At 53.3% G+C, this 10,612-nt stretch overlaps 1 protein-coding gene across 2 annotated transcripts; it reads right to left on the bottom strand.

Moving 5' to 3' along the window:
• Positions 1-367: 367 nt before the first annotated feature.
• On the bottom strand, positions 368-5,793 carry DDX20 (DEAD-box helicase 20). Of its 2 annotated transcripts, XM_039695751.1 has the most exons (11): positions 5,598-5,793; positions 5,409-5,503; positions 5,049-5,217; positions 4,779-4,893; positions 4,555-4,697; positions 3,878-4,016; positions 3,572-3,630; positions 2,944-3,026; positions 2,312-2,417; positions 2,061-2,162; positions 368-1,630 (listed from the first exon to the last, which is right to left on the bottom strand). In XM_039695751.1, the coding sequence occupies exons 1-11, from the start codon at positions 5,779-5,781 to the stop codon at positions 561-563; spliced, it is 2,265 nt and encodes a 754-aa protein (XP_039551685.1). In that variant the 5' UTR covers positions 5,782-5,793; the 3' UTR covers positions 368-560. The 2 variants fall into 2 exon arrangements, with proteins under 2 accessions (XP_039551685.1, XP_039551686.1); XM_039695752.1 differs by lacking the exon at positions 5,598-5,793 and having other exon boundaries at positions 5,049-5,194; positions 5,409-5,485.
• Positions 5,794-10,612: the final 4,819 nt, after the last annotated feature.

Genomic DNA, 10,612 nt, shown 5'->3' with positions numbered 1-10,612 from the left:
TTACCAAGAGAATCAGGGAAAATGGGATGATCACCCCTGTGAACAGACATGGAGCCCCACAGGGAAGGCAAGGAGGCAAGAGGGTGGCAGCCCTGGCACAGGTGCCCAGAGCAGCTGTGCTGCCCCTGGATCCCTGGCAGTGCCAGGCTGGGCAGGGCTGGGAGCACCTGGGGCAGGGGAGGTGTCCCTGCCATGAACAAGGTGAACTTTAAGGTCCCTTCCCACCCAAACCACTCTGGGATCCCATGAAATGCAGCTGGGATTGTTCTGTATTTTCTCCTTGCTGACATTTCTTAGGTGGGAATGGCTGCCTTTTGTCATCCCTTTTTTTATTTTGCATTGTAAAGATTCCAACTGAACATCCAGCTGTCTTTCTTTTCCTTTTATTTAACAAACTGTAACATCCTCAGTGGACCTGTGTAAAGCATTCCCCAGACACAGCTGCCTATACAGACACCATTTTTCTCCATCTGAACAACACCCATCTCTTGTCAGTGTCCTTTGGAGCAGCCCTGCTGTCCCAGGCCTGCCCAGCCCTGCTCCCAGCCAGCATCAGGACATCAATCCTCATCCCTGAGCAGCTCCTGGAGATAGACTGAGTGCATGTGGTGGGCAGTGCTGCAGCTGAGGTGCCAGTAACTCCTGCTGAACTCGGCCACTGCTGTGTAGTAGCTCTGCCAGGCCTGGCAGTAACACCTCCAGCAGTGCCCAGAGCTGCAGCCCTCGTGGGCAGCCCCACCCCAGGAGCTGCAGCTGCCCTCCTCCTCAGCTCTGCTCCTGGCAGGACTGCAGCACTGCTGCTTGTGGCTTTTCTTGTGCTTAGCATTTTGTTTCGGGACTTTCTTCCTCGCTTCCTTTTGCCTCGGGCTGTGGGGTGGCTCCCGAGGAGCCTCAGGTGTGGCACAGAACCCTGCTGGGGGCACAGGGCTTGGCTCCTGTGTGTCTGAAAAGGCCTCAGAGCACGAGTGACTGGCCCTGCTGTGGAAGGAACCCCTGGAGCTCTCCGAGCCGTCGCTGTCAGCCCCGCCTGCTGCTGCCTCTGGGTGATGTTCCATCTCCTCCCACTCCACATCCCCATTTCTGGGCAGCTCACGCTGCTCTCCTGGGCCTGAGTAACTCCTTAAAATCTCCACCTCTCTCTCTGACCCCTCTTTAATGAAATATTCATAATCTTCAACAAAATCTGAGAAGCTCCAGGGACTGGTGAGTTGGGTTTTGAAAGAAGACAAGCATGGAATTTTGGGAAGGTTCTTTTTTAAGGCCTCCTTGTCTGGAGCCTGAGTGCTGTGTCCATCCATCCTGGAGATGGGTTTGGCTTGGTTCCTCTGTTCTATGAGAGAGCTGGAAGTTTGGGGGGTTCTATTTTTCTGTACATTTGAAGGATTTGTGCACTTTTTAATCTGTTTTTGCTTCGGAGTCTTTTTTGGCCTTTCTACAGAAGAATTATCCCTTGGAAGATTAGAGGGAGGCTGAGGAATGTCTGGAAAGCCATTCTGGACAGGCTGCAGCACTGGCTGCTCTGGTTCAGGACTCACAGTGTCAGAGTTCACCACAGGAGCCGTGGGTATTGCAGGTTTAACTTCCACCTGCCCTTCCTCAAACTGCTCCATCACTCCAGGGGGGATTGGCTCTGCACAAAAGGGAAACAAGCAGCACTGAGTCAAAGGTTTGGCTCTGCACAGAAGGGAAACAAGCAGCACTGAGTCAAAGGTTTGGCTCTGCACAGAAGGGAAACAAGCAGCCTCTCAACCAAAGGTACCCCTCCCTCTGGGGCCCACACCAGAGCCCACGAGAAGCTCCCCAAAACTGCCTGTCAGACATCAAGGGAGGGCACAAATCAACCCCTTCAACTCCCAGAGGAGTTTAAAGAGCCACATTTCCTTCACAGGGGCACCAAAGGCTGCTCAAGACAAACACCACTCCACTTGTCAGAGCTGGGTGTGAGGAACGTGGGCAGCAGAGGCACAGCCCCAGCAGAGAGGGACACAGCCCTGGGCCTGTCTGCAGCTCTGACTGACAGCAAAGCCCCGAGCCCAGAGCAGCCCCAGCCCAGAGCCCACCTGGCAGAGGAAGGAGCTGCAGGTTGCACTTGTGAGCAATTTTCATCATGGTGTTCTCCTCCTCCCCACGGCAGCAGTAGGTCACAGCCAGCCCCAGGGTGCCTGTGGGACAGAGCACAGTTAATGCAGGCCCAGCAGAGCTCAGGCTAGCAGGGTCAGGCCCAGCAGGGCCAGGCCCAGCAGAGCTCAGAGCTGACCCCAGCAGAGCCCAGAGCGCCCAGCCCAGCCCAGCCCAGCCCAGCAGGTCCCACCGAAGCGCCCCGCGCGGCCGATGCGGTGCATGTAGGTCTCCCAGTCCAGGGGCACGTCCAGGTTGATGACCAGGTTCACCTTCTCAGCATCAATTCCACGAGATGTCTGCAGGGAGGAGGAGGAGGAAAGGGCAGTGAGGGCTGAGCAACTGCACAGAGCTTGAAATAAACACAGAACCCAGGTGTGAGAGGCTGGGGGGAGCACAGTGGGGTCACCCAACATGTCAGGGTCACCCCAGCACGTCTGGCACTCACAGCACGCTGCCCACAGCTTTTAGCTGCACAGCAACAGATAAATTGGCAATTTCTGAGCCAGACCACAGAATGGGTGGGGTTGGATGGGCCCTGGAAGCATCACCTCACTGCAGCCCCTGCCATGGGCAGGCAGGTGAGGAATGGGGGTGATCTCTACCCCCCAGGGGAATGGGGGTGATCTCTACCCCCACTCTGAAAATGAATCACAGTTCCTGGTGCTCTGTCAGCACGTTTGAGTTCTCTCCAATTCCAAGAAAATCTGACCCTCTGAAGTGACTTTACGTGCAGTACTCCTGCATGCTGTAAAATTTGCAGAGCAGTTAATAAATTTGAAATAGGATCTGTAAAAAGCTTGTTTGAAAGCAGTAACAGCTCACCAAGTCTGTGGAAATCAGAACTCTGCAGTGGAATTGCTTTAATTTAGCCATGGCATCAAGGCGCTGGCTCTGATTCATGTTGCCTAGGAAGACAAAAGTTAGAAGCAGGTTACATTCTTCATCTTTATGCCCCTCACATTCTAGAAAACACTGCTTTGTATCATCAGAAATTTATCATCAGAAATAAGTCAGAAACCTCCTCAAACATCACCCCAAATGAATAAAGAAGGAACAAACAAAACTGGAAAACTCAGGTCACTCATTACAAAAATAATTCTTTTCCTTGTAGACTGAGTCTTAGAAACCTATGAAAAGTCAAATGCTATTCTCAGCCATTGAACCAGAGCCCCTGCAAGGCACGATTTAAGATGTATTTTCCTATTTTAGGTGACATTTATGCACAGTTTCAGTGGAATCAGAACATTGTGAATGGCTTTACCTGCAATGCACTGAGCAGGGAAGCCTCTGGATGTCAGGATTTCAAAATTGTGAATGAATTTACCTGCAATGCACTCAGCAGGGAAGCCTCTGGATGTCAGGATTTCAAAATTGTGAATGAATTTACCTGCAATGCACTCAGCAGGGAAGCCTCTGGATGTCAGGATTTCAAAATTGTGAATGAATTTACCTGCAATGCACTCAGCAGGGAAGCCTCTGGATGTCAGGATTTCAGCCAGACGTTGAGCCCTGAGGGAACACACACACTGAGGACAGGAAACAAACCCCAGGCCTGGCAACACCAGCCAGCTCTCAGGTTGTTCTCCACAGCCAAGGACTGCACTGTGGCATTTTCAGTGTTTCACAGGGCATTCCCCAGGCTGAAGTTTGCAGAGTGCTGAGACCTCAGAGGCCCCACGGATGCAGCCCTGGCTGGAGATCACAAGCTCTGCTCCCAAACCTGCTTTGCCCAGGTGTTCTACCCCACGTGGGTTACCTGCTGTGCAGATTGGAGAACACCAAGGCCTGGTTGAAAGGAATCTTGCTGAACAGCTCCTGCATGTGCTGGGTTTTCTCCTCAAAGGTTTTATGTGGGAGGGGATGGGAATTCACAATTTTGTAGTACTGCTTCAGCCCTGAGCAGGAAAGCAAAACAAGAGATTGGGGGTTGCCACAAAAACGTGCACAGAGCTCTGTAAACTGAAGGGAAACTGCACACAGGCACACAGGAGAGCCTCCAGGAGGAGCTTTTCTTAAAAGGCTGAAATTTTTCAAATGGATAGAAGAAGCAGAGAGCTCCACGTGTCACTGGAATTTTAAAAATACAGAATCACAGACTGGTTTGGGCTGGAAAGGCCTTTAAGGACCTTCCCATTCCACTTCAGGATTCACTACATCAACACTGGGAAGTGATATTCACAAACTGATAACTCAGGGGTGAAATGATGAGAAACCTTGCATCCTGCAGGCATGATCATGAAAAACCATGCATTCTACAGCTATGATCATGAAAAAGCATGCATTCTACAGGCATGATTGTGAAAAAGCATCCATCCTACAGGCATGATTGTGAAAGACCAGGCATTCTACAGGCCCATGATCATGAAAAACCATGCATTCTACAGGCATGATCATGAAAAAGCATGCATCCTGCAGGCAGGACTGTGTGCTCACCGAGGAGGCCGGGGTCCGTGGGGTTCAGCCTCACGAAGGTGGGCTCCCTCATGTACCTGGTGAGAGCAGCAGCCAGGGACTCGGGGTAGGTGGCTGACACTGCCAGCATCTGCTTGTTGACAGGCAGGGAGGAGTAGATCCAGCTGAGGGACACAAGCAGGGCAGTTACTCACACAAAAGCACTGATGCAATCCCCGGGGCAGCGCAGGAGGGCTCTGCCTTACTTGACCTGCTCCTGGAAGCTGCCCTCCTCCAGCAGCTTGTCAGCCTCGTCCAGCACCAGGAGCCTGACGCTGGCCGTGCTCAGGTACTGCAGCTCGATCAGCTGCTTGATCCGCCCTGCAGGGCAGCAAGGGGAGAGCAGCGCTGAGGGCGGGACCGCACACACCTAACAGCGAGCTCTGAAAGCATTCCTGAACTCCTGAGGCAGCACGCACAGCCAGCCCAGGGTTACTGAGCCCAGCAGGCACAAGGCACAGCCGGGCTGTCCCCACCTGGGGAGCCCACGGCGATGTGGCACTTCCTCAGCCTGCTCCTGTCCTGGCTCAGCGGCGTCCCCCCGATGAACACGTGGCACTGCAAGCCTTCCATTTGCGTGCCGATGGTGGTGATCACGGCGTGGATCTGCACGGCGATCTCCCTGGTGGGAGCCAGGATCAGGATCTGTGCGGGGAAGGGATCAACGGGAGGATGGGAGCCGCGGGATGGCGCTGAGAGCCCGGCGATGTGAACCGCGCAGCCCCAGGGCCGGATCCCCCAAAATCAGCGGGAGAGGGGAGGGGAGGATCCCCTCCTCTCCCTCTCCTCCTCCCTCTCCGTCTCCTCTCCCTCTCCTCCTCCCTCTCTCCCCTCACCTGCGTGGCGGGGCTGTCCAGCAGCACCGCGTCCAGGGCGATGGTGGCGAACACGCAGGTCTTGCCGGTGCCAGACTTGGCCTGCACGATGAGATCTGCAAAGAGCGGCGCGGGGTCCCTCTCCTCCCCGGGACAGCCCCGGGAGAGCCCCGGGACAGCCCCGGCCCCGCGCCCGGCCCGCCCGCTCACCCAGCCCGCAGCGCCCCAGCGGGATGGCCTTCAGCTGCACCGGAGACGGCCGGTGGAAGCCGGCGGCCTCCAGCCCCGCCAGCACCGGCGGCGAGAGCAGGAGCGAGCCGAAGTCGGCGGGGCCGCCGGGCAGCAGCACGTCCCGGGTGCGCACCCGGCCCGGGGCCGCCATGGCCGCCGCCATCTTGGCGGGCCGGGCGGGAACTCTCGCGAGAGGTGCCGGGCGAGCGCCGCCAGGGGGCGCCGCGCGGGGAAGATGGCGGCGGCGCCGCCTCAGGGCGGGCACGGAGCGGGCACGGAGCGGGCACGGCTCGGACCGGCCCGGCCCGGCGGGCTCGGCACCGCCGCGAACAGCCCGACATCGCTGCTGAGTGCAGCTCCCGGCCCCGCACTGACACCCCAAACCCTGCCCTGTGCCCGGGAGCGCTGTCCGAACGCGCCCCGAGCTCCTGGGGCCGTGCCCATCCCTGAGGAGAGCACACAGCTCGCACAACACGCGATTTATGAGCCTACAAAATTCCTACAAAAAAATTAACAGCACGGTATTCACTCAGCAAAGGGCACATGCGTTAATCTGTATGTGCGTTAATTACTACCCTCTGTAGGCCACTTATTTGCAGTCGTGGGTGGCTTTATGAATATCAGCTTTTATGGCAGCTCTGGACGTGCAGCCTGCATTCATTGCAAGGCGATTTGGAAAAGCTCCACAGTACCAGACATACACTGTGCCATTATTCGTACAGTGCCGGGCAGCCAAAATGAATTTGAATGGCTCTGGTGTGTCACGGGCTCGCTCACGCCTTTGAAATCCCTCATGTCTATATTCCTGATGGGGCAGAGCAGTCTGTCAGATTCCATTCAGTTATGTTTATTGTGATGATATTTTCCTGAGTACCAAGCTCTTCCCCCTGCAGGACAAAGAGCAGTTCCAGTTTGGAACTCCACCAAGGGGGAGCACACCAGGTGGCCACGCAGGTAACAGGATCTACAGGCATGCCACCGCTCCGATTATTTTTTAATTTTTAAGTGGATATTCTCCTTGGTCCTCAAGGGGAAAGAGTCTCCAACATGAGATAACTGTCTCTGGATAAATCTGGGAAAGGAGACAGACAAAGACACCTGGACATAACAAACATTTGATTAAACAGAGCCTTTCATAACCCCTTTAAATTGATGTGATTTGAACAGACAAGAAAGAGCAGTGAGGAGGGACTGTTCCCAGGGGGAAGGGCAGCGAGGAGGCGACAGAACAGCCCCCGAGAGCCACTGCAGGAGCTGCTCCCTCTCTGTGTCTCTCACTTATTCCCTTCCTCCCAAGGTTTCACGCAGGCTGCAATACAGCCCAGGTGATCTGGAGACAGACGTTATTCTCTGTGCGTTTATGGGACATTCAGACACTGCACCGCCAGTCACAAAGGTGCTGCTGTTTGTATTTCATTTCCTCCAGCCGTTCAGCGCAGACAGACTCCAAACTCCCTGTTTGACACCCCTGGCAGGTTTGCTGTCCCTGTCCCGCTGCTCTGGCCTGGCTGTGTCACACTTCAGCTCCTGCAGCTCCCGTGAAGGGTTTGTAACCCTCATCCCCACGGTAAATCCCACCTGCTCCTGGCTCTGCTGAGAGCCCTGTGTGAGGGCTGGGCTGTGCTGGATCACAGTGCAAACAGGAATCTTCTCCCTCCAGCCTTGCTCCACCTCAGTGACTCTGAGTTCCAGTTCCCGTTGCTGACCTTCGCTTGCCAGCCCTGCCCAGGGGGATCTGCAGCTCTGCCATGCCATGGCTCTGCTTCTGAGAGCCCGAGGAGCTATTCCTGCTCAGAGCAGCCTTTGGAAATCTTGACATTGAATCTGAATACTCTGCAGGCGGAATAGGTCCTGGGAAAGGATTTAGGTTGGTAAAAGAAGCAGATGAGACATCCTTCAGAGCTGGAGGATTACTAAAATAACAGGTTATTTTGAAGGGATGTAAACTCCCTAGCTTGGGGTCATAAAAATCCTTAAAGTTTTAGGATGCAGAAAAGCCCTGCTAGGGAAAATTCTTTCTCCCATAGACACTGAGAGCATGTTTTATCCCTCCAAGAAAGTGCTCACCACATTTTTGTCCCTGCCAGAAAGTGCACATCACATATTTGATTTTCATTCCATGCAGGACCCATTTTCCCCTGAGTCTGTATATCAGTGTATCAGCTTTAGGCAAGTGATGTTCTAAGACACTTCTGAGTGGTGCTGCTGATGCTCCAGGTCGGGTGCTCACTATTTCAGCCTATTTCAGACTATTTCAGCCTATTTCAGCCTGTTTCAGCCTGTTTCAGCCTATTTCAGCCAATACCAGGACTTAGGACTTGCACTAAATACTTCCCACAAATTTATGCATCTCCTCCTTTTCATATAAATCTGCTCTTTATTTCCAGCACTTAAATTCTTGTTGTGACTCTTTGAGATACTGAGGTAAAGTGCTCATGGATGGTTTGTGTTGGCTTCCAGAACTGTTGGGTTGTATCTATTTTAAGAATATATTCATTATTGACTTGGCCATTGCTACTGCAAACAGGCACCAGCCTTGCCTTATTCCTTTGCCTTCAAAGGATTTGTCTTTCGGATCTGCCAAGACATGGAATTATTCAGAGCAAATCTGGTTTACATAATATTTGCAGAATATTTTGAAAGTGAGATAATCTCATCCTCCTGTCCCAGATGTTTTCCCATTAAGACAGGGAAGTTTCTCTGTTCCCTGCAGCACGTGTGAGTCACTCCTTGGAGTGTGGGATGTATTTGTGCTTGCACTGCCATGGAAACTGTGTTTGTTCTGTGTACAGTAGGGCCCGGGACAGTGAAAGGGCCATTGATCCAGCAGAGAGGGTGGCTGTGTATTCACAGCACAGACTGACTCCGAGCACCCTGCATGTTCCCTTGGCCTCTGGAGAAGAGAGCTGCATGGCAAGTGAGCAGGAGCAGCAGGATCCCCTGCACTGCTGTAGTCATGACAAAGCTGTGGGCTCTTCCAGCCAGTCTGCTGCTGGAGTTGCCATAGATAATGATGAGGAGGAGGAGGAGGGTGATGTCTGACATCCATCTCAGGCTCATTTCAGTGCCCCCCTGTGGGATGGATTGGGTTCCTTGTCAGGCACATCCTTCACAAGGATCAGGGAGACCTCCCCAGATTTCAGATGGAATCCCAGGCCCACGGGCAGTCAGCACAGGCACATGCACGGGTGCAGCTGCAGGTTAAAGCAAGGAGAACTAAGGGATCAGGTCAGAGCAGCTGCTGCAGCTCTGCAGAGAGAAATGCCAGTATTTCACTCCTGTTGTTTTCCTCCAAATAAATAAACATCATCCCAGTTTAATCTTAGATACCAAGATTTGCTAAATTATTTTTTGAGCTCGTATGAGCGGGATCTAGGTCACGAAAACGCAGCGAGGCGAGAGGAAATGCAGTGGATGCGCAGCACGAGGCAGTGCTGCACAAGGAGCTGCCCTGCTCCTCATCCTGGCACTCCAGAGCGGGCAGGGCAATGCCAGCAGCTGCAATTGGGCTGGAGCAGCGTTAGAAGTTTTTATTGTGAGGATGGGGCATAGTGAGGCTGGGGCATGTCAGAACTTTATATATAAAGGCCACAAGGGCAGAGACTGTGTGCACTAAATTAGACTTAATGGAAGAAACAGGAATATTTTCAGGGCTATTTTATTTCTTTATGCACAAATATAAAACCAGCCAAAGTTCTGGCATTACATCCTTACCTATCGTGGCTGGGTGTTTCTGCCCCAGTGGGTTTAAACAAGGATGGATGCAATTCAGGTCATGCTGCAGCTGAAGTGGGAGGAAATTCTGAAAGGTTTGTCGTCGGTGTGCAAGAAAGTGAAAAGGAAAGAAAATTCAGCGATAACCACGCTTGTTAGTTCAGCAAAGAACAGTCACGTGGGAGCCTGGAGAAAGCAGATCAATGAACTGAAAGGCAACAAATGAGATGAGCCTTCAGCTGTGAAGGGATGGATGTTTCCTCAATCAGGAACGAACGAGGCAGTTCATACAAGTGCAATACTCCACTCTGAAGGAGTATTCTAATTTTTGCCCAAGGATCTCAGTTTTGCTTTTTATCCCGAAATAAACCATGTAGCTTTCTGCTTCAGGGAGTTTTATTCTTGGCTCTGTGTTTTCTCGGAGATCTGATTTTCCAGTGCACTGCACCATCTGCTCATGGTTTACACCACGGCAGAGCGGAAGGAGCACAGGGCCTGGCGTGAGGTGTCGGTGCTGCTTTGAACCAGTTGTCTACACGCAAGAGAAAAATGCTGCTTAGTAAGGAAATCCTACTGAGAAAATATTTCAGATTTTTCTCTTCGCTTGCAACTTCCCAGGAGTTTGGAGCACATGAATATTCCGGTCTTTTCTTTATTCTGTGCTCCTGAACTCCTTCATCAGTCTCCTGGGACAGGAGCAGCCCCGGAGGCTGGAAAATGGATCAAAAAGATGTCCTTAGCAGCAGCCAAACAGAGCCTAGAAACTCTTCCTGTTCATCTGCCAGAAGATCACAGCGTTTGGTGTCTTGCAAGAGGCACAGGAGCCTGCAGCATCTGCCACTTGCCTTGTACACGTGCAGGCCTCCTGAATCCTTGACACGCGCCGAGGGTAAAACATTGTGTGAGTTCAGTTTGGTCCTTCCAACAGCCATGGGTACCCCTGGCATCTCCACGGTGCTGCCACAGTCAAATGGGACAGCATCAGTTAAATCTGGGAGTGCTGCAGTGACCCAGGGCTGGGCTGGCCCTTCTCACCCCTGCCAGGGACAGCTCAGTGAAATTTGGGAGTGCTGCAGTGACCCAGGGCTGGGCTGGCCCTTCTCACCCCTGCCAGGGACAGCTCAGTTAAATCTGGGAGTGCTGCAGTGACCCAGGGCTGGGCTGGCCCTTCTCACCCCTGCCAGGGCACTGCACGCCCTGGGGGCTCCTGGTCTCTCCCTGCTCGCTCCCTGTGCCCCAGGAGCTGCCCGAGCCAGGCACATTCTGGCTCCCGGGGCCAT

The sequence above is a fragment of the Passer montanus genome, unplaced genomic scaffold, assembly GCF_014805655.1.
Source record: "Passer montanus isolate IOZ18808 unplaced genomic scaffold, ASM1480565v1 scaffold93, whole genome shotgun sequence".
NCBI classification, from domain to species: Eukaryota; Metazoa; Chordata; class Aves; order Passeriformes; family Passeridae; genus Passer; species Passer montanus.
Note: the sequence above shows the minus strand (reverse complement) of the source record. Positions and strands in the feature narration are given on the sequence as shown.